This window comes from Gopherus flavomarginatus, chromosome 16, assembly GCF_025201925.1.
Source record: "Gopherus flavomarginatus isolate rGopFla2 chromosome 16, rGopFla2.mat.asm, whole genome shotgun sequence".
Classification (NCBI taxonomy): domain Eukaryota; kingdom Metazoa; phylum Chordata; order Testudines; family Testudinidae; genus Gopherus; species Gopherus flavomarginatus.
In genome coordinates, this window is record NC_066632.1 from 27,887,506 (window position 1) to 27,910,741 (window position 23,236).

A 23,236-nucleotide genomic window follows, 5' to 3' on the forward strand; every position below is an offset into this window, starting at 1 on the left:
TCCAGCAAGGCTGCCTTCTTTTGCCCACACTGTTCAACATCTACTTGGAGTGCGTAATGACTGACTCCCTAGAAGATCACATATGCACAGTCACCATTACAAGGCGAACAATCTCAAAGCTTCGGTTCGCTGATGACATTGGTGGCCTGGCAGGCAGCGAAGATGAGCTTGCCAACCTTGTGAAATGATTGGATGACACCTCTGCAAAATACGGCATGGAAATCAGTGCAGAGAAAACCAAGCTGATTACAAACAAACATGATGGTATCAGCTCACATATCCCTGTCAATGGACAAGAGCTGGAGACAGAGAAACAGTTCAAGTATTTGGAGGCAATCGTCACTGATGAAGGATCCAAGGCAGAAATTCGGGCAAGAATGGCGCAAACAGCAGCAGCAGTGGCAAAGCTAAAGTCAATTTGGAAGAATAAGAACATCTCCCTGGAATCCAAACGGAAACTGCTGCACACACTGGTCATCTCCATTTTTCTGTATGCGTCCGAGACATGGACCCTTACGGCAGAACTTGAACAGAAGATGCAGAGATGAGATACTTCCGTAAAATCCTGGGCATCTCCTACTTCAACCACATCACTAATGAAGAGATCCGCAACATCATCGCCCAATGCGCTGGGTCATATGAAGACCTCCTGGTGACCGTGAAGAAGCACAAGCTGAAGTGGTACAGCCACGTAACAAGATCTGACCTATCCAAGATCATCCTCCAAGGGACAGTTCAGGGGAAGAGAAGAAGAGGTAGACAGAAGAGATGGATTGACAACATAAAAGAGTGGACAGGAATGGATTTCACGGAGACTCAAGCATCACGGAGACTCAAGCACTGACACACAATTATCAGGGGTGGAGACAATTGGTTGATTGTTCATCAGTGATGGTGCCCCAATGACCAAAGTGGTTATGGGAGTGGTGATTATCATAGGGTAAAAGCACACAAAAGACTAGATTTCAGGGGGGAGACCAGAGTTCACAGTCCATGACATGTTTTTCATGGCCATAAATTTGATAGGGCCCTATAAATAAAGTAGCACCCTCCAAATTCCACACAATTTTAAGGTGAGTCAAATTTGGACCATATAAACAAGCTGTCTTCCTTTTAAACGGGAGTGGAGTCTAGTGTTCTTGCTTGCCCTCTCTCAATGAGCAGAGGTCCTACTACACAGGGGGTTTTGCAGGTGCAAGCAGGAAGTCATTTCATCCCTTCCACAGTAGTTATGTGACAGGAGCTGGCTGTTACAAAACTGCAAACTGCCATTCGCCAGCACAGAAGGAGGGCAAACGGCTTCCTTCACAGGAGGCTTTTATTAAAATTGTGTGACATCTACAAGGATACAGTACAAAAAAAATTTTGGTCCATGAAAAACCATAATCAGTTAATAAAAACAGTATTTCTGCAACAGCTACACTTGCCTAGGCAATATCCAAGTATCCTTCACTATTACTTGCTCCGAGGAGCCGGTACTCTGCATTAACCCGCACCGGGACTTCAGCCCCTGGTGCTATAAACGGGCAATTCTTCAAGGGTCCAAAGACAGAAGGGAGGGAAGGTTGGAAAGTCGATTACTCGCAAACAAGTAGTCTCTCTCTCGTGCGCGTGCTCTCTCTCTCTCTCTCTCTCATACACACACACACGCTTACACGCTTATGCCCAATTTCATAGCAGCCCCTCAACCACACTCCAGGGTAGTTGAGGCTGTTTGTCAGTAACATGATTTTACAGCTAAAGTCAGGCGAGCACAACCAACTGGGTTCTGAGTCCGCTCACTTTACAGTCCCAAAAAGGAATCTGAGCAGAAATATTTAGCTCCAGGTGAAGAGAGCCCCCACCTCCCAACAGGCTCTGCCGCACACGCATGGTCCTGAGGGCAAAGAGCACAAGAGTGCCACTAAATTAATTCATTAGCAATTCATTCCATGTCTAGGCTGCTATTCTCCGCTGGAGAAAACCCATCTGCACATACTCGATCACCTGCCCTGTGACAGCCCCGAGCCTGCTCTGTGCCCAAACATGGAAGACAACAAAGCAGAGGAGCCCTGACTTCTACTAATTTGCTCATTTGTTTGGGGCTGTTTGGTAAAGGCCCAGGCTGCATCCTCACATCCTCGGATATACGCAAGGGAGCATTCACTTCACCAAAGGCAGAGACGCAGGATCATCATCAGCCTGGTCCAAGAAATGACCTTAAGGCTTTATGCTCTGCATAATCCCACTGCAAGGAGGAGCTGCAGTTGGTGCATTCCCTGCTCTCTGCAGCAGGAAGAACAAGCAGCCTTTGGCAAGATTGCATTGCTGCTCAATCCTGCATGTTAGAGTTATGCTTGCAGCTCCCTTGGCATGCAGTAGTGTCACTTCTTCACAGCTCCATCATGTCTGTGCTGAACCAGTGTTTCCCTCATGCTCCAGGGCTGGAACAGCCTCCTAGGGAACACGAAGGGAGCTTTAACTAAGGAGACAGACACAATGAGAAAAGCAATTCTCTACATAGCACAGAAATCCTCTCTTAGGAGAGGAGAGTCCTACAAGGAGGGATGATGCAAGAGCACCCCCATGTGGGGGGGAGTGTGTGCCAAATTGCAGGAGCTCTGCCCGCTGTGTCTCATGGAACCTTGGGAAGTGAATGGCCATGGGCCTCTGTCTGCGTGACAGATCCAGAAGGGCCCATGCTGAGAGGCTTTCCAGCCCCACATTCTCTGGGGTGCAAGAACTAGAGCCCAGTTTTGGAGAAGGGGCTGTGGTAAGTTTCTGAACTCAAAGTTCTGAACCTGCAGAAACACTGGATATTGGGGGCATTACAGACAAAGCAGAGACAAGATTGGCTCGCAAGATCTCTGAGACTGAAAGGGTCTCAGTGAGGGAGGAAACCAGGTAGAAGTGTGTGATCCTTTGAGCCTGTCTGCTTGCTACACCCCTAAAGCCCCATGGGGCTCTGGAGTCACATTGATACAGACACTGCCAGAGGTGAGTGATGGCTGCAGGTCTCTACGCCGGAGTGGGGGTTGTGTGGGCCTAAACAGTGAACTCTGCAGCACTCAGTCTCCACAAGTAGCTGTGATGCCTTCTGATCAGGGGAGGAGTAGGGCAGCTTATGTGTTGCGGATTCCCAGTGCCTGCTCCAGCTCCTGCCGTCTCTGCTGCACCTGTGGGACGAGAAGCCAGATCTCCTGCTTTAATACACTTACAGTGAATGGTAAGAGAGTCTGAATAACAAATGCTCCAAGCCTGGAGGGAGTGGAGGAACGATGAGCCCAAACTCATTCACAGCCCCTAGAAAAGAACAGGACTCCTTCCTCAGCTTGGCTATGTCTTTCCTGTTGGCTCCCTGTCCCAGCCTCCTAAATCCTGTCCTCAGTACAGCCCCCAGGATTACAATGTGTTCCACAGGCTACTGAAGGATGCAAATTGCACAGTAGGGAGGCTGCACTGTCTAGTGGTTAGATGAAGGGAATGGACATCAGGACTCCAGGGTTCTAATGCCAGCTCTACCAATCATTCACTGTATGAGCTGGGGCAAGTCTGTGCTCCGACGTCCCCATTTTGAAGTGCAGCCAATACTTCTCTCCTCCAGGGCTATGAGGGAATTAGCGCATGTGCAAAGGCTAATAAAGGGCAAAGAATCTTTTTTTTTTTTTTAAATACAGTTTGCTTAACAAGAAGCCTGTGATGGGGCAGTTTCAATTTCTTGCAGGGGATTTTGGGGCATGGCTCCAGCTCTCTGCCAGGGCCCACTTCAGCTCTGCAGTAGCCTGTGGGCTGCTCCTGTGCAGAGATCTGAAAGCAAAGGCCAAGCCAGCATGCATCCCGTGAGGGGGGGACGGCCTCTCCTCACAGCTACATTGCACAAGGAACTCCTAGAAAGCAACTCCACCCCACCAAGCCAAAGGACCATGGTTCTGGCTGCGATTTAAAAGGGATGTCTGTGTAATAACCATGGATTTAAATGGGAAGAGGTTGGCTAGGTGGTGGTGAGGGCTAACACTAGTATCACCTCTGCATGACCTGGTTTCGATCCTAATTGGATCTAAACCAGCAAATAGTTTTGACAGGGTCTTTCCAGCCCTGATGAGTGTTTACTGGCAGTTACTCCTGGGGGGAATTCTGTGCCACTGTGCCTCTGCATTTATATATTGACAAATAAAACTTGGAGAATTTTAAGTATTGTGCTCAGAATTTTTAGGCGCAGAATGCCCTCAGGAGTAGGCAGTACAAGGCCATGCCACAAAGTTGCAGAACTGTATCTGAAGCAACAGGACCTGGAACAGATTGGCTGTGGCAAATCCAGGTCCAAGGTGCACTGGTCAAGTTGTGTGTAGGTATCCAAGATTGGAACAGAAGGGTGCTTGAGATCAGGACTACGATGCATCAGCACAACTAGGTGGTTGAAACTCCGTATGCCTGGCTGCACTATGCCCAGCTTTAGCTAACAGCATCTCCCTACAGCAGCTGCCAGGTGTGGATGGATTCCCTCAAATGGGAATGCTCACCTTGGAGTAGAAGTATCTGCACACGGCTTCCTGAGCCCAGGGCTGGAAGTAGAATTCAGCTCTACGCTCCTCTTCTGGATTCCCAACAACATCAGTCATGGTCTGGAGGCACCAAAGAGAGCACTTACAACCCACAGTCATGCAGCTGCTCAAATTACTCTCACAACCTTCCCCATGCCCTGGGCTACCCACAAGCACTGTCCCCAGGCAGACTCCAGCAAATCCTGGCCCAGCCAGTGCTGTCAGATTGAAATCCTGGCACTCAATTCCAATTTTCGGTGTAGCTACAGACCTGCAAATTGTGCCCCTGCATGTATCTCAGCTGCTAACTGAACAAGAGTCTGATTGGATGGACAGAGCCTCTGTTTGCCTTCCACACAAAAGGGAAAAAATCTTTTTACCTTTAGATCTCGGCACTGTGACTGGAGCCAGTCATTGATGAAGCCTTGGGGGTCACGGGCAAAACTCAGCATGAACTCACGTTGTGTCTTCAGCTGATTAATGGTTTCTATTGTCTCATGGATCTGAGAGAGAAAAATGTAGTAATGGCGTATTGCTGAACCAGGTTACGAGGCCAACCCAACAGAGGCAAGACAAATCAAAGGTCCAGTATGTTCAGATGAAAATTCTCATATTTCCTGGTTGACTCAGATGCGTAACATATACCCCACCCTACATCCCTCTTCCTGTATAGACAGGGTGGTGGGTTCAGCCAATGCACTGACATGCAGACTCAGGACATTTAGCACCTTTCATCCAAAGATCATATTGGGCTTAATTACCAGGAACTACTGGCAAAAACACCCGCCCGCCCCCCCAAGATATAGCTTCAGATTGCTCCATTGTAACGAGATAGGCGAGTCACTTCATTCTGTGCCTCTAAGATCTCAGCTAGACGACCTAGGAAGAAGATCCAGCAGTCCTGACTCCCAGTCCCCTGATCTAACCACTAAGCCAGTTTCCCTCTAATCACTTTCAAATCTATTTTCTTGGTAAGTAAAAAGATTGTCACTATCTGATTTGGTATTGCAGAAATGGTGCCACCCTGGCAGAAATTTTGCCCTCACTGTTCCAGATCCCAAATATAAAGCCACTAGATGAATCCATATTGAAAGCTGCAAAAAAACTCTTGTAGTAAGAAGAGGCCCTGAGATATAAACCTGGGTATCAAAGGACCAGTATGAGGCCTAAGTCCTGAACTAAAGTAATGGTCAAGACTTTGCTAGCATAAAGCAAAGTTAAGCTCTGAGCCAGAGGCAGGCCCTGCTCACAGAAACTGGCAAGGAAAGGGCTGATGCTGCAGAAAGAGACGTACCTAAAGGTACTGGACACTAGATATCACAACATTCGCATACTTGTACACTCCATACAGATAACAAGGAACAGGCTGACCCATCCCAATGACAGGGGCAAAAGGCTAATATGATGGATAGAGTTGTTTTGTTCGAACTAACATGTACAAGGTGAGAGGCGGCACCTTACTACATAGAGGGGTTGTACCTTGCTACATAGAGGGGTTGCACCTCATACGTCAGGAGTGATGTGTAGCTTGTTTGTACCTGTGTATAAGAATGCATCCCTGGGGTAGTGTCTTTGTCTGGCCGAGGGGGCAGTGGAAAGTCCCGCCACTGACTGAGCCGAGTCCATTGCCAAGAGGCACTTTCTCGTAGTATGCCCTGAATTAGACTAAGAAATCTATAGGGAACTGCCATTGTGTCCATACGGCAATAAACCTGGCCGACGTGCCTTCGTACCTTACTAGACTCTGTGGTCATTGGGGGTTCTCTTCGGGGCTGCTGTGTCAGCTATCTTCAAAGACCTGGGACAGCACACAGAGGGAACACACGCACGCAGCCGAGCGATACCAACATTGAACAGAGCAGAGCAGCACACCAGTAGCATCTGACAACAGCTCTCTCCTACAACACTATGCCAGCCAACCTCATCCCAGCACACAAACTCTAGCTGGAAGCGCAGGATCCAGCTCCTACCTTGTTATCCAGGGCAGCGATTTCCTGCTGGCTGGCTGTGGACAGCAAGAAAGAATTCATCTGAGTTTTAAGAGTATCATCCACTTCCACATCGATGTCATAGCAGGCGGTTTTTTTCTGGTCGTTTGGGTCAACACTGTGGACATCAGCAAGAGAACACCCAGAAAAAGTGAGAAGCCTGAGTCAGTGTATGAGTGCATCCTTACTAGCACCTCCAAGCTCCACTGGTTGAAGGGTGGGGGTAGGGAAGACAATATTAATGTATGCATTACATTTGGTTTTCTGTAACAGAGAAAGGGGTCAGCAACGCCGAGGAGCAGGAGAACACTATCTCCCTAGTCGCACATCATGCAGCAGCACAGGGGACCAGGAGCTTAGTCTAGACAAGTGCAGTGCAAAGGGTCAGAGCTCAAACATAAGAGCACGGGTGCACAGTATGGTGGTCAGTGTTGGCAGGAGGAAAGAAAGCAGGGATTTGCAGAGGGGTGGCTTGATGAATGGGAAAAAGAGGTTGTTGAATTCATGCAGGGCAAAGTGAATAAAGACATGGAAAGATGCAGAGGTGAGAAAGTACAGTCAGTTTCAGTAGCTGCTGAAACAAGGAGCATCTCCCCATACAAGTCTCTCTAGCTCACTTATCTGCCCTTCCCAACAAACAGTGCCTCAGGGGCCAATCTCACCTGATCACATGGTTAATGATGATTGGTTCTGGGGGCATGAGCAAAGCGTGCAGCCTTTGAGGAATCTCAGAGAACTTCATCCGTTGAGACTCAAATATCTGCAAGAGAAAGAGGGAGTGGGGTGGAAAGGGGCAGCTTGGAGAATCTCTGGTTCCCGGCAACAGAAGCCAAAGCTATCTCCTGCCCCAGACACGCTGCCCCACCCTAAGTTGGATATACCTTTACCTGCTGCAGATATTTGTCACAGATGACATACTCCCGCTCATGGGGATCTTGTAGCTTATGGGTCTTGATGTACTGCCACAGTGCCTGGATGATCACTGGGCGGGTCTGGGTATGAATCCCCAAGAGACGAGCCAGGCGGGGGTCCAGTTTGAACTGTGGTGGCTGAGGAGACAAGAGCATGACAAAGGTGGGGGTAAAGATGATGCAGCAACTACAGACAGGGTTCATCCAAGTCACAACTCAGATGCTAAGGCACTGCTCACTCCCCACCTGCATCGTACCAGCCTGCCTACCTGATAGTCCAGCATCAGGAGGACAGTACAGCGCACATTCACGTCCCCAGGCCTCTTCACCTGGAAGCCATCTGTCTCCTGGGTAGTAGCAGTTCTGTGCCACTGGGAAAAAAAACAAACACAGCAGGGGAGGTGGTTTAGGGACACAGACTGCTAGGTCATTCCCTCTGCTCCTGCTCCTTGCCAGGCACAACATTTACCTGTAATTGCCCTTTACTGATGACACAAACTCCTTCCCAGAAAGATCCTGTCCATTTGACAGCATATGATCTCTGCAATGTGCCCTGGACTCTACAGACAGTTGTGGTGGTTCTGACAATACCTCTAAAAGGAGGCTGGAACTCTTGCAGTGAATAGTGTGAGGAGGGTTCATCAGAGGAGCACATAGCTCATAAGTTTTAAAGGTCAAGAGTCAAGTGGCTGCAAAGGGGCTTAATTTATTTGGCATGGATCATGTTGCTGTCCCTAACACAATGGGCTTGGATGCAACAATTGTTCAATACACCTAGAAACAGCTGATAGCTAATGCCTCTGCCTTACACCTGCCTTAACAAAGAGGCTGTCTTAAACTCTCCTTTCAAATAAGTATGTAAGTGTATTCACGTCCTTGAAATTCCAGCTGTGCTGCAAACACGTAGAACATAGAATTGTTGGGCTTTATCATGAATGATTCCCAACAGCATGGCCAGGTTATGCATCCACCTCTGCTACATTCCCAGCGTGTGGGAAGTATAGCCCAGCAGTTTGAGCACTGGCCTGCTAAACCCAGGGTTGTGAGTTCAATCCTTGAGGGGGCCATTTAGGGATCTGGGGCAAAATCAATACTTGGTCCTGCTTGTGAAAGCAGGGGGCTGGACTCAATGACCTTCAAGGTCCCTTCTAGTTCTATGAGATAGGTATATCTCAATATATCATTTTTATTTTATTATTATCAGACTTGCTCCAAGTACGGGTAACAGAGGAGACAGGTATTTGTGGTCTGTGTCTCTGCACTTCAAAGGAGCTTCTTTTGCCTAGAGTTTCACATACACTAATTGTGCAAAGCTAAGGGACTCTGATACTGTTCTTATTCATCAGAATGGCGCAGAAAGGGTACAAACTGTTATCTTCTTACCCAACAAGCTTCAACTCCTCTTAGGGAGGTAAGCATTATCATCATTTCACAGACAGAGACAGAGAAGTGAAGCGATTTGCCCCAGGGCTCCTAGCAAGTCAGTAGCAGAGCTGGGCTCAGCACTCAAGAGTTCCTAGCTCCCAAAATGACATGGTTGCCAAGATTCTGAACTCCATTTGGAGATGATATAACAAAGTATAGCTCACCTCCACCAGGTGATTGTCTGGGCCATACAGGTCCTTGTCCAGCTCGATCACCAGAGACTTGAAGAAGGATGAGAATTTCCTTTTCTGTTTGGTGGCATCATATTTGGACAGAGCAGCCTGCAGCAGCACAGAAAGGAGGCAGTCAAGGCCAGCAGTGGAGCACACCCAGCACACACAACAGCACTGATGGGAACTGAACCCTCCAACTCCCATTTACTGATACTAAATCCACGCCTCCCTCCAAAACCCCAATATGGAGACAATGGCATGCTTGCTCGTTGCCTTGTTCTCTTTTCTGTTTGTTCTATCCCTTCCCCACCCCCATCCTCTGTCATTCATCCATTTGCCTTTCCACTAGGGGCAGGGACTGTGTCTTTCTAAGGAATCCAGGATTACCAGAAGCTATTCTCCCCACACGCTAGAGTACATAGGTCCCTCAAGGACATATACCAGATCAGCTGTCCAGCACAAAGGGGAAGAAGCCCAACAGCACGGGACAGTTCAGAAATGAAAAGTAATGGGATTAAATTCTGAAGTGCTGGGACAGATTTTACATCCAATATGGATGTTCCATGGTAATCCCTTGCCAATAACCATAACACAATGCCATGTTTGACTGGCTTCCTGTGAGGCGGATTCAAGGCCTCCTACAGATCCAGAGCAGTCACATTAATGAAGGAAGATTAAAGTCCAGGAAGCCTTATTCCAAAATTGCACTACAGTTACTGGCTCAAGAGCTAAGAAGGAACCAAACTATCCATAATAAACCCTGATCCTTCCCTTGTGTTTGCAAATCCAGTCTCGAGGCCAATTCCTCACGGCAAACTAGAGACTTTTTTGGGAGGGGAACGAGCTCTCAAACTTGTTATGTGCAACCTTTGTGTCTGCTTTCAGAGGTAGGGAAGGCAAGTGCCACAAATCTGCTCCCACCATCAATCCTCTTACCTATAAAGAGCTAAGTGTTATTATTGTAGTGTCCTATCTCATGGGGTGGCCAACCGATTTGGCCCTCTTATCCTCTCCCCGGTCTCGTCAGACTCCTTGGGCAGGGACGAGCGAGAGAGGATACATTCACAGAGTCCAAGGCCAGAAAGGACCATTGTGATTATCTAGGATAGAGGGCCCCTAGTTCCATTCTCAGACATTAAGTAAAAGCAGCAAAGAGTCCTGTGGCACCTTATAGACTAACACACCTTTTGGAGCATGAGCTTTCGTGGATGAATACCCACTTCGTCGGATGCATCCACAAAAGCTCATGCTCCAAAACGTCTGTTAGTCTATAAGGTGCCACAGGACTCTTTGCTGCTTTCACAGATCCAGACTAACACGGCTACCCCTCTGATACTAGACGTTAAGTAGTTGGTCTTCACCTCCAACTCTAGACCTTTGAAAGCATCTTCTTTGGTCACAACCCAACAGGGTTTAACTCCCACACCCATTTAGCTAGCTCCCCTTATCTGGAGAATTATTGCTGCTCCCTCGCCCTTCCCAGAGGGGCTGGGTGCCTCACACTCACGTCCTCAAGCAGCCGCCCTTCCACCCGGAGCTCCCACGAGGCAACAGTCCCTTCACCATCTTCTGCGTCCGACTTGGCTGGATTGAAGGTGTTGGAGATAAAAATGCGCAGCTTTCGCTTTTGCTAAGAGGAAAAGTATCAGCTAAATGTTAATAGCAAAATGCAGAAGCCAATAAACATGCTCAGGCCACAGCCAAAATGAAAAAACCACAGGATCTGGACTCACTTTCACCTCCTGCAGCTGAGAAACAGAGTGCCAGACCAGAGAGCAAGCCAGGCAAAGAGAGGGTCAGCAAGCACCCCTGACTGCACTCTGAGGCTAAAGTCCAGGATAGGACATTGACCCTCAATACATCACACTCTCAAGAGCCTTTACAGACCCACCCAAATGCCATATAAGTCACAGGTCTCTAGGCACCCCAGCAAGAAACCTGAGCACTATCCTCCCTTACCTTAATGGGCCGTTTCAAGGCCTCCTGGATATCCAGACGTTTCCTCATGATCGTCTGGTCCAGTTTCCTTTCAAATGCCAACAGATCCATGTAGGCCTGAGACTCTGGTACCAGTTCACGAATCTATGGCAAAGCACAAGCCAATCAAGAACGCTGCTTCTCTCCCCCTGAAACTGCTTAGAACTCAGAACTACAGCAGCGGAGGCAGGAAAAGTAAAAAACCTCACTCACCCTCTGAGGTAGAATTTTGTCAGCCATTTTCTTTTTCTTAGCACTGTTTAAAGAAGGATACACACATTAAGATGGCAACCAGTTTGTCCTTCAAACAGTCAGAACACAAGAAAAAGGAGCAAGGATGTGGGTTTATTCTCAGATTTGGGACTCTGCTATGAGGGGCACTTGCTTCTCGACATCTGTCTCAGTCCAGTCCTCCTCTCCTTCAAAGGCTGTTTATTGTGACTGTCAGTCTCTGTACAGACACTTTCCTTACCCACCCTTCCTCCCCATGGCCACAGCAGGATTGAAACTCCAATACTGCAGAGCTCAAAAGCACCTGCAAGACCGAGACCACCTGATTATTTGAACATTTCATGTCTCCCAAGAGATAAGGATAGCTGGGTTGCCTTGAGTTTGGAGAGGTGTTTGGTTAAATATTATTTTGATATAAAGTGACTCCCAGGCTTGATTGAATATTAAGTTGGATTTTCTAACAGATATGTTTTTTTAAGCCAGGAGATACTGTTGAGTAGTATCAAGTGACAATGACATTGTGTTAAGAAATAAAAAAAACTTACTCTTGCATAGGAGCTGAGTATTATTATCGGAAGCTCCCATCACCCAGTGAAGTAGCTGCACAAAAAGTTTAAGTCAGTTTGAGCCACCCACGCAAAACAATTGAAGAAGAAAGTATAAGAGCGTGCTGGCAGCAGGAGAGGGACAGAAGTCCTAGATGTAGCGACCCAAACAACATAGCATTGTGCTGATCTCCGACATCAGCAGCAAGTGTCCGAATTACTGAATATTGGCTAATCCATTTTTGCAACGTAGCCAACTAGCATCCAAAGGAGTTTATTTGGATACAATGGATGAGAATTTATGATCTGGTCCCTATTTTCTGGAGGGTCATAAATGGCCTATTTCAATTTAGATAGTGTTTTCTCTATGAACATTTTTCTTCCTTAACCATCTCAGATCATGTCTGCTTGATGTGGACATTAGAATCTTCCTGGCACTTTTGTAAGGGGTGGTGGGGTGGGTGCGCTGGGTGCGCTGGTGTTTTGGAGAAAATCTGTGTGTCTATTTAGCAATGTGCTGTGCACTGGTTCGCTCCAGCCTTCCACCTCAGAGGTGGCTGAATTTTAGTGGTATTATAGTTCTACAACTTGTGAAGGACTTTGGTGTCCTTCATGAAGAGGCACTAAGTGGTCATAGAAAAGATAATCAACCTCAGAACGAGGTGAGAAATCTGGCCTCTTACTTGTGATTACGATTCTGGACCGCTTGCTGCTGGACCTGCTGGATTTGCTGAGGAGCTGGCCTCTTTCGAGACTGATCCATACCAGATTGGGCCATTCCAGGTCGGACTGAGGGACTCCCACCATATCCTGGGGGACCCATGGACGGTCCCTGAGGTGTCATGCGGCTGCCTGGCAACATACCAGGGCGCTGAGGAGAGAAACACAGGGATCTGGTCTCCATCCGACCCAAACTCTGAAAAGATGGAGACTGCCCAATAAAGGGCAGTTAAGTCCTAAGCACAAGTGGGCTACCAAGCCACATCTGCTAAGCTAAATGTGACCCCTGCTAGCAAAGGGCCACGTGACTCATGGGCTTCCTTGGGAAAGACTCAGATGGATCACTACAGGGCTAACAGCTCCAGAAGTGGATGCTTCCAACCAAGAATGAATGGGACTAACACAGAAACCATAACCTGCAAAACTGGCTATGAGAGAGAGTTCTTAATCTCAAACACCTCTCCCCACTGCAGGCCTTGTGCCCTAACTGCCGCTTACAATTTTCCTCCATGCATTGAATCATCACTCCAACTCCCACTCTCCCCCTTCCTACCCTTAAACCCCACTTCACTCATTTCCTCTAGGCTGCCTCTCCTCTCCCTTCCAATTCAATATTCTCTTTAGGGTCACCTTTTTAACGGAGATTGACCCTTACTCAGGGCACCCCTGATTTCACTGCAGGGTGACCTCTTTCACTCCCACCCCGTGGTACCCCCAGTTTCACCCAAACATGTCATCCTTACCCTCAAATACACACACAGCCCTCCCCATAGTTTGCCAATTCCCCTCCCCAAGCACCTAGGCCCCATTTCCTCCCCACGTCTCCCTCGCCCTGAGCCCCAGCTTGCTGTCATATCGTCCCCGAGCCGCGTTCACCCCAGAGCCTGTACCCCGGGGCTGCCCTTGCCGCGCTCAGGTACACCCCCCCCCCATGTACTGCCCCACCCCAGACAAAGACAGATCCCGCCCACCTTCCCCTACCTGACTCCCCACTTCAGAAACGCTCCCCCCCCCCGGTATCGGTCACAAGGCGGCGCCCAGCCCGGAACCCCCGCCCCGCCCCCTCCCCGGCCTTACCGGGTAGGCGGCGCCCGGCAGGGGGGAGCGGTAGAGGCCTTGGCCGGGAGCCGGGCCCATGCGGACGGGGGGCCCTGGGGTGCCCGGCCCCAGCGCTCCGGCCCCCCCGCCGCCGCTCGGAGTCACCGACTGGAAACCCGCCCGCGCCGCCATCTTCTCCCAGCACAAAGCGGGGGAGGGGGAGAAGAACCGGAACCGGAACCGGACACCGATCATAGAGCACGTGGGGCAGAGCGGCGCCAGAGGTACCATAGAGTGCCCTGTGAGGGAGCAGGGAGATGCTGGGGACGCAGGCTGCCTTCCCCTGCCGCATGGAGGCCGGCACTGCAGGCAGCCTAGAGTCCCTGGGGAGGGACTGGGGCAGTGTCAAGGGGAAAAGCCCACGAAGTGTGCGCAGTGCAGACGGGGGGATAATGTCCAGGGGACAGGGGGGCAGTGCCCGTGAGGAAGGGGCAGGGACACACAAGCACACAGGCAGCCTTCAGGAGGCTGCCAAAAATTAGAGAACTGCCTGGCTTAAAGCATCTCCCTGGGCTGTGCAGTTGTGCCGTGATGCGCAGAGCCCCCTGGCTATAACACAGGGAGCCCCAACTGCTGCTTTAAAAATATCCTAATAAATGTTGAATGAAAATAAAGTGATTCCTTCAGAACCCAACTCCGGCCCTGCTTCAGGCATTTCTGGCTAGGGTGGAATTTTGGTGAATGGTTTAAAATACTTTTTGTCTCCAAATAGCTTTGATGCAAATACTTGCTCCAAAAGAGTTTGGGTAACATGTCTGGCTATTGAACCAAACCTCCCAAGCAGCATGGCTTAGCACTGCTGGAAAGCACTGCTCTGCTGAAGCTTCAGGGGCTGTTTCCCAGCCAGTTAGTTAACAGTCCACCTGCTGTGTCTGGCTGGATTGATCATCTGAGGGTATCGATTTTCTGCTTGCTCACATGAGTGTAAATCAGAAGTAGCCCCATTGAAATCTGTGGAGCTAGACTTGTTAGGAGGATCAGCCCCTTGGCGTCTGGTGTATGAACACTGGGGTGTGACCACCCATAGGTAAAACTGATTTTTTTTTTTTAAATATCTGGTCCTGCTTGCAAGGCTGCATGGTAAATTCCTTGCCAGACAGAAGACATCTTCTACCTGGCGACTAAGCTTTAGCTGCATTTTCCTCTGACTGGCACAAGATTTACTGCAAAATATTGTGGTTGGCTAATGTATTGTGCTTTGTTTAATGAGGTAGCTGCAGCACGTCAGGTGAAAGGGCACAGTGCACACTAGGGGGCTCTAGTAATGTCAGTGCAAAGTCACTTGTAAGATTCTCTTTAGCTTGGAACAAAAAACTCTTTCTCCTGCGCTGGTTTGTTATGATGTTGGCTCTTCAGTTCTTTCCAGGTGTGTGCAGGGTGCAAGGGTCTGAATTAGAGCTGCTGGGCCTAAATCTGATCTGTTGTACAATGATCGAACTCCACTGACAGGATTGCAGACCAAGCCCCAGTTGGAAGTGCAGCGTACGTGCGAGAGCCAAGCTCAGACTTTGAGAGATAGAGATGCAGTTCCCAGCTAGCTGCAGAGCTCTCTGTCGAACATGGACAGGAGGGAGAAAGATCAGGTCACATAGGGTGCTTTGTTGTCTCCAACCATGGCCTCTGTAATCCCAAGACACTGCAGCCCAGCTAGTACCAGGCCCACGTGTTTGTGGGCATCATGGCAGAAGCACATTAGCAGGAGGGCAAAGAACCAAAATCTGAGTTTTTAAACTATGAGGAGGGTCACTGAACTAGCTGCTGAAGGGAACGGCTTGGTGGGGGAGCTCTTTGGAGATGGGGCTTCTCTGCATGTGAGGAAAGAGATAGGCAGCAGCATCCTGCTCATGGCAGGAGCTGGAGAGCCAGGCATGGAGGGTGCAGGCCCCACTGCTGCAGCAGCTGGTGTGGGGTAGGGGAATAGAGGCTGGATGAAGAGCTGAACTTTGGTTGCCAGAAAATTCAGTAACCCATCCACCCCCAAAACCTAGCAACTTGTTTTTGTAGGACCTGCACTATTTAATGATATGCTGGCAAGTTCGAGCCCTGCTCCTTGCACAGTGCTAATGTGATTGATAGGCCTGGCCCACAGAACAGCACAGCACAGAAAGCAGCAGCAATTTTCATGAGCCTTAAAACAAAGCAATGCTTGTCAAACCAGGAGAGACCAAACACTGCCAGGGATGAGGTTTCATTTCCAAGTGTCTGGTGGGATGGCGGTGGTGGTAGGGAGACCCACAAAGGAACACAGGCTACACCAAACACCTGTGGCCACAAATACACAGCAGTGCATGGACTATACTGCCCTTCCTGACTGGCTCAGCCCCAGCCCCAGCCCCAGCCCCAGCCTTGTAATTACACCAGAGAAATCCACCATGGGTCAGTCTGCCCGGCTCAGGTCCTGGCCCCTCAGTGTGGTTGGGATGTGCATCTCACAGAGGGCAGGGTGATTGTCCCAAAGGACCGTCATTGCCACATGGGCCCCAACCCCTGTCATGGCACCTGGCTGCGCAGCCCAGCTCTCTCCTACCTGTATGGCGCTCACTTCAGGGCTGTATCATTATATCACAGCTCCTGTGTCTGCTGGCAGCACCAGCAGTGAGCGAGTGGTAACCATGAATTACTGCGGGGGAAGGGGGCAGAGGTGATGCTATCTCTGCCTGTATTTATACACACAGCATGATTAATCCTCACCCTGCAGGTTCACGGAGGCCACGCAATCCACAGGGTGAAGGCACCAGAGTGCCAGCAGGGGTAGCATGGCTTGTGCCCCCTGCGCTCCAGCCAAAGTTGGCTGCCTGCGGGTCCCACAGTCCCCAACAGGGATAAATCAGCTAATGCCTTCTAATCCACTCTGCCTTTCAGGCTGCCGCAGTAATGGAGCTATAGCCTGTTTCTCTCCTGAGACAAGCAGCTGGACGTGTCCACAGTGGAGTCTTAACTGAATGAGATGGGCCCCAGGAAGCCAAACTGCATTAGTGCCAGAAAGCCTCTCAAAGGGACACTTGGGACCCTCTAATCTGATTGGCTCTGAGCCTGGAATATCCGGTGGCAAGTTTGCCAAGTGCCATTTAATTAGGTAGGAGGCTAATGCAATGCTGTTCTGTAGGGGCAGGAATTCCTTTGTGGATGAGGTGTCCTGGGCTTGGTGGGCCTGTTTCTATACTCAACTCAGCGCCCTGGTGTGGGACTGCAGAGCCACACCATGGGAGGTGCCATAAAACCAAGGTTCTAATCTTTGTGGTTTTGAAAGGCCCTATGATGCCATACATGAGAGACAAGTTATCAGCACCTGGACAAATTCCCTGCTGTCTCCCTAACAGCCCACTGCAGTATCCATCCACTGACCATTGACTTCCTCTTCACTTCCTGTCCTAAGCTGCTGTGTCGCAGCTATGTTCTAACCCAGAGGAGGCCAGGTCTTAGCAGTGGGAAGCCCATCCCTGCATAGAGACTGAGTATCTGGGGCCTTGTGGTGAAAAGTGCCCTTTTATCAGGCCTGGAGCCTTTATGTCAGCACATCAGAGCGGTGTTGGCCTCAAGGCCATTTCACAGAACCTCATGTCTGTCAGCAGGAGCCTGAGCTTCCCACACACGTGACACCACCAACGTGCCACAGCCCTACCCTGGAGGGACTGGCCTAAGAGTCAGAGGAGAGGGAAATTCCTGTGGCCCATTCAGCCCTTGGCCTCTCATGGAGCTACCAACAAGAGGGCTAAGGAGGGCCCATCTTGGTGGTTTTTGTGATGTCAGAACTAGGCTGCAACCCAGTAAACTCATTCCAGGGCATTGGGTAGCGATAGGCAAGCAGGCTGAGATGGAGGGCTCACCAGCTGCCCAAGTCAGCCATTTGTGACCTGTGCACCATGACATGTCACAGACGGGCTAGGACCAAACCCCAGATTCCTTCAAGTCTGGGGATATTTAGCTCCAGAACTGGCCTTTGCAGCTGGCCAGACTCCCACTCCCAGCCCTCCTGAGCCCTGGCTATGCTGAGGCCTGAGAACAGGCTGCGGTGCAAAGGATGCATTCTCATCAGAGGTGCTCCAGGCACCAGTGCAGCAAGCGCATGCCTGAGGCAGCAAGCTGCGGGGGGGCGGCCTGCCGGTCGCTGTGAGAGTGGCAGTCAGGCAGCCTTTGGCAGCATTCCTGCGGGAGGTTTGCTGGTCCCACGGCTTTGGTGGCAATTTGGTGGCGGGTACGCCGAAGGCGCGGGACCAGCAGATCACCTGCAGAAATGCCACTGAATCCGCATGACTAGCGGACCGTCCGTAGAAACGCCGCTGAAGGCTGCCTGACTGCCGTGCTTGGGGCGGCAAAAACATAGAGCCGCCTCTGATTCTCACTGCATCAGTACCCCACTGCCACTCGGACATGCCCTACCCCAGCCATGGCCCCAGGTGGTCGTTCAGCCTTGGGCACCAAGTGCTGGGGGAGCAGGCTGGCTTCATGTGTCATGCAGAAGCCGTGAATGCCAGCAGCACATTGCTCAAGGCTGCAGCACTGGGCATATTAATTCCTTTGCTGTTAATGAGGTCCTGTAATTGTAGAGGCCTTGTTTTCCAGCCATTTAGCTCTGGACAATGACACAGGGTTTGTTTTGTCACCATCTGCTAGGAGGCAGCAGTGCCCACTCTGAGGGTACACATCACCAGAGCAAACCCAGGCTGGAGCCCTCCCTATGACGCCCTGCACTGGAAGGCAGAAGGCTCAATGCGTGGCTAGTATGGGAAGGGAGGGGCCTAGGATTTCACTGCATTGGGCTCCAGCTCCTGCCCTAAATCTCAGTGTCCCAGCCCCATGCCTGCCCATTGCTGGAATGCAGGGCCCCTGCACTTACCCTCACTCAAAGTCCGGTCCCAGGATCCATCCTTGCCTGCTCCATGCTGAAATGCAGAAATGTGTCTGAGGCCTCGTAACAGGATTCCCACTCACCACTAGTGTGCCCGCTCATGGCTACATCTGGGAAAGTAGTTCTTGTGGCACTGGGTGCCCGCTTCTGCTCTCTGCTCAATCCGCATGTCCCCGTGGCCAGGCCCCTCCCAGGGTGCAAAATCCACCAGGACTAGTGGCTAGCAGTGGAACCCGGGCCTGCCTGCTACTCCGGATTGTAGCATACGGGCCCTATAACCATCAATCCAGGATTGCTCAGTCCCTGTCCCTTAGCTCATTCCTACCCAGCCCCTCTCTCTCTTCCTTTGCCTGTTTGTGGGTTTACCACAGGAGATATACTACTCCCTGGCTATTTCACCCCTTTCTAGCCTCTTGCTAGCTAGACTCTTACTCCAGGGCAGGATTTTTAGGGCTTACTCACTCCCCGGACTTCTTGCTTGTCCCTAACAAGCTCCCTCATTCCAGAGAGCAATGGCAGATTTCTTCCCCTGCCATCCCCTTCTGGTTTTATAGCACTGCCCTAGCCTGTCCACACCTGGGCTTCACTTGTAATTAACCCGGGTCGGCCTTCTCACTGGTGACGCCAGGTAACCTATCTGGCTTCTGGGGCCCTCGCTGGCCTATCAGGGTTGCACATCCCTTCATAGGCCTGACGCCACATTCAGGCCAGTGAATGCTGTCACACAGTATGCACTATGGCCTTTAGCAAACCACACTGACACTCGGACAATGCCAGTGTGCAGTGGCCATTCCACTGCAGTCCCCACAGTGCTGCAGAAGTCTTTGAGCTCCAGCCAGGCTTTGCTCAATGGCTAGTTAATTTAGGTTCATTAATTCCCCATGGAGCATGTGGCTTACACTACTAACTATTTTGTTCCTATTCAAATACATCCCTCCCCACCCCCACCCACTGGCAGTGCAGTGCCAGATCTGGCCCAAAAAGAGCAGGCTGGGAGGGAGTCATGACTGCAGCTGACATGCACTGACATTCATTCTACCAACAGCCCCTGGTGTTCCTCTGCAGCCCAATCTGAGTGAACCGTGTGAGTCTGGCCGTTCTACACTGTCTCCAGCACATCACTGGCCATGTGTGCTAAGTCTCCCTCAGAGACTGGATCCTGCCCTGCATTATGGTGCTGGACAGCCAATTGTTGCTAATACAGCCCAATTAAACAGGTTCTCACCAGGCTCAAACTTTCCACACCAGTTTGCCCTCAGGCAGCACACAGAGGTGAAATCCTGAGGAAGCTGAAAAGAGCCCATTGGAATGGGACTGCTCAGATGACCTTCCTGCCTGGTGGTGCTATGTAATCAATGGAGATTGGCCCCAGGACAGTGCAAGACTGGGCCGCCTTGCTCCTTTAATCTCACACCATTTAAAGCCTCCCTCCTAGAGGCTTCGGCTCAGGAAAGCACTTAAGCACATGCTTAACGCTAAGCATTGCAGTCAATGGGACTCTTACACACAGCTGAAGGTAAGTATGTATGTAAGTCACTCCAATTTAAGGCCAACACTTCATTCTGCAGCAAGTCCCCTCTTTGGTCCTCAGTTTGAGATGCACAACATGAGCCCTGTGGGGAAGGAGATGCTGCCTGGGGTGCTTCTGATTTCCTACCCACAAGGATAGAGTCCTGCAGCCCAGCTGGGGAGAAAAAGGCTCAGTATCTATCCTTTATCTCATCCATTTATAGTATCCTTTATATCATTGTTAAGAGTAGCAGGTATTGATATACAATGCATTTGTCATCTTATTGTGCTTCCTATGAAAATGTGTGTACATAGTACAGATACCAGAGATAATTCAACACTTTATACACTTGAAGGCATTCAGAGATCAGTAACAGAAAAATGGCACAATATCAAGGCCTAAATGCTACTGGATGGGTATCTACACTGATATGCCGCATACAGATATATATATATGTACACACACATATATATATATAGTAATATATATTATATATAAGATATATAAAATGAGGATGATATAGTAAAAACAGACAAATAAAAAATGATAAACGGGTGAGCATCAAGGTCAAATCCAAATCCAAGCCCCATCTTTAAAAGCTTTAGAGCGCGAGAGTGAAAATAAGAAAGAAAAAAATAAAAGGAATGAAACTGCACTAAGGAGCCATAAGACAATCTATGGACGTGGCTGACCCGTTTGTCTTTGGGCGAGTGCTAGATACAAAGGCCTGACCTCGGTTCCTAATTTTGGTCAGGAAGTAAAATAATAATAATCATAAAGTAAATAAAGATTAGAAAAATGACATTGCAAAAACTCTTTAAGCTAAGTAGCACGTCAGCCCTGCAGAGCTGTCACGTGGTGGAGGGTGCAGGGTGGGCATGAGAATTCTGGGGCTGACCCTGACAGTGGAACAAAAGGATGGAGGCAACCCAGGCAAGGTCTGGCTCTGGAGTCCCTGGCCTGGCTGCAGAGGGGTTTGGGTTTGTTACACACAAGTCAAACTGACCTCACAGCGCCTCTCCTCTATGTACCAGCATCCCATGGAGGGGCTATGACTGGGCTGGCTCCGCCCACGCAGCCCAGCCTATGGGCACTAGTAGTAGAGACTCTGGGACACAAAGGGCCAAGGGTGGCTGTGAACGACAGGCACTGCTGAAAAACCAAGCCCAGGGCCTGCCATTTTCAGAAGCTGCCAGTGATTTGGGAATTTCCTCTGGAGAAGTGCAGGGGAAGGGTCTGTGGGTCATTTCCAAAGGGTGGGTGTCTGCGAGTCCCCAGAGGGTTCTGCTTGGTGGAGGGCTTGGCTCAGCTGATATTGGCAGAGCTGAGGGCACAAGCAGGGTCGTGTGGACAGGATCTGTCCTGCTGGAAGCCTCCTTCCGTGGGAAGTTAGCTCAGCCCATGGGCACCAGCTTCCCCAGCCAGCTCTGAGCCACGGGCTTCCCTGGCATCAGGCTGTTCCAGAGGATGCCTGGCTTCCAGGTGACTCCATGGCAGATGGGAATGCAAAGCCCTACATTTCCTGGGACAGCACCTGCCTGGAGGACATGTGACTGGCCTAGGAAAGCTGGACAGGTGCCTTTTAGAGAGGCATGCCTCCCCCCAGAAAACTCCTGGGTCTGACTAGCCATAGTGCAGCTCTGGAGTGTGGGCTGTCTCGGGCAGGCTCCTCTTCCTGGCCGATCCCACTTGCATGGGAAGTGGCAGCACGATCAGTGTAAAGCTTCATCCATCAGCATATTCTCTGCCTGTCATGCTGACCCTAGTGCTCCCATAGCACATCTAGCCCCAGCTGCCTGGCTTGGCAGGCTTATCTGGAAAGGACTGTGCAACAGTGGGGGCTTATGGGCCTGAGGGGGATTCTTCCCTTTATGTGCCCTATTAGCTATGAGGCTTCTGCCTTAGCGGAAAAGGAGGCTGAGGCCTCTTAGGGTTTTTGGAAAGTCCTCCTTGACCCTGCAGCATGGCTACTATACGGGCCTCATTCCCCTCCCCCACCCGAAGTTACAGTCTTTGGCACTGTCCACACACAGCAGCCTCTCTGGACGCTTTTGGATTGTGTAGGTTCCAGATGTGAGAGTTTGGGCAGGAGACTTCTTTGGGGGTGGGGCATGTGAAGGAGGTTGGTGGTGAAGGGAGGAAGATGGCTGTGCTTGTTCACAAATGGGGCTATCATTACCCCAGCTCAGTCCCCAGAACACCAATCGTGGTCATGTTGGAGGGGACAGGAGCCAGGGGAGACCTGGGGGCATCTGCCCTTGAGCTGAACCCACCGCCAGGGAAGGTTCCCAGGGACCATCGTGCTCAGAGACTCAGTGCCAGGGGCAGGGGACTAAGTTCAGAGCAAGTCTGTGGCTGCTGAATCAGCTGTGGTGCACATGGGACACGCAGCAGAAGCTTCTGGGATCCAGCTCTCACCATCAGCCTCTCCCATCCACACTGGGGGTGAAATGCTGAAAGAGGGGTCCAGGCAAACATGCTGCCATAGCAGTGGGGCCCCTGGCTCAGAGGACAGGCCCTGGGGGCTCCCACCTTTGTGGAGGTGATGCTCCAGTACGAATAGATTCCCCTGCTCTGTGGAGAGCTGGCTGAAGCTGAGTGCAGGGACCAAGCCTCCCCGTGCTCGCTCATAACCCTCCCCCGCACCAAGTCTCTCTCCAGTGCGATGCGTGGCTGCGGGATAGACATGGAAACCAGGTAAATGGACAGGAACGGGCAACATGGGAGAGGGGTTACTTCCCCCAGTGTGACTGCAGCCAAAGAGCTGAGTCTTCTCTTTTTAGTCAAAAACAAACTGAGGAGCCAAGGAGGAGCAGGCCAGGTCCTGTGGTGCAGCCCGGTTCGTGTGTAGCTCCAGCACAGGCTGCAGAGTCAGAGCGGTGGGGGGTGGGACCAGAATGTCTAAAAGTCTCTAACCTATGGGGAGGTGGGGGAGCAGCTGGCGCTGAGTCTGTATCCAGGGTCGGAAACCAACCCAACCGCCTGCCACCTGGCCCTAAACCTGAGGCCATCACTCTTGTTAATGTCCCACACTCGCAAGGAGCAAGGGCCCCTAGGTGTGTCCCCTCCATGGACGCCCCCCAGGGACAGGGGCCGCTCTCCGGAGGGCTTTGGTAGTGTATGTTGTACATCCGGACGTCAGTTAGCAGGTGAAGTCCTCAAACGTGCCCCGGGCCGGGTGGTGAGGTAGAATGTTGGCTGCATACGTCATCCCGGCTGGGTGGCCCCTTAGGCTCTCGCAGGGATTCTGGGGGCAAGGGAGATGAGGGAAGGAGAGTTAAGCACAGCA

At 50.6% G+C, this 23,236-nt stretch overlaps 2 protein-coding genes across 7 annotated transcripts in view; both read right to left on the reverse strand.

Annotated features, from left to right (window-relative positions):
• Positions 1–1,287: 1,287 nt before the first annotated feature.
• SMARCD1 (SWI/SNF related, matrix associated, actin dependent regulator of chromatin, subfamily d, member 1) lies at positions 1,288–13,745 on the reverse strand. Of its 2 annotated transcripts, XM_050925688.1 has the most exons (13): positions 13,568–13,745; positions 12,454–12,641; positions 11,208–11,250; positions 10,977–11,099; positions 10,525–10,647; positions 9,009–9,125; positions 7,689–7,790; positions 7,396–7,557; positions 7,171–7,268; positions 6,491–6,626; positions 4,901–5,023; positions 4,500–4,601; positions 1,288–3,155 (listed from the first exon to the last, which is right to left on the reverse strand). In XM_050925688.1, the coding sequence occupies exons 1-13, from the start codon at positions 13,718–13,720 to the stop codon at positions 3,102–3,104; spliced, it is 1,524 nt and encodes a 507-aa protein (XP_050781645.1). In that variant the 5' UTR covers positions 13,721–13,745; the 3' UTR covers positions 1,288–3,101. The 2 variants fall into 2 exon arrangements, with proteins under 2 accessions (XP_050781645.1, XP_050781646.1); XM_050925689.1 differs by lacking the exon at positions 10,525–10,647.
• Positions 13,746–20,465: 6,720 nt separating this feature from the next.
• Positions 20,466–23,236, reverse strand: part of ASIC1 (acid sensing ion channel subunit 1) — a 179,077-nt gene continuing 176,306 nt past the window's right edge. For all 5 annotated transcript variants that reach the window (XM_050925708.1, XM_050925707.1, XM_050925706.1 and 2 more), the window contains one exon: positions 20,466–23,194. In XM_050925708.1, the coding sequence (XP_050781665.1) occupies positions 23,090–23,194 (105 nt within the window). In that variant the 3' untranslated portion in view covers positions 20,466–23,089. The remainder of the gene's footprint in view (positions 23,195–23,236) is intronic.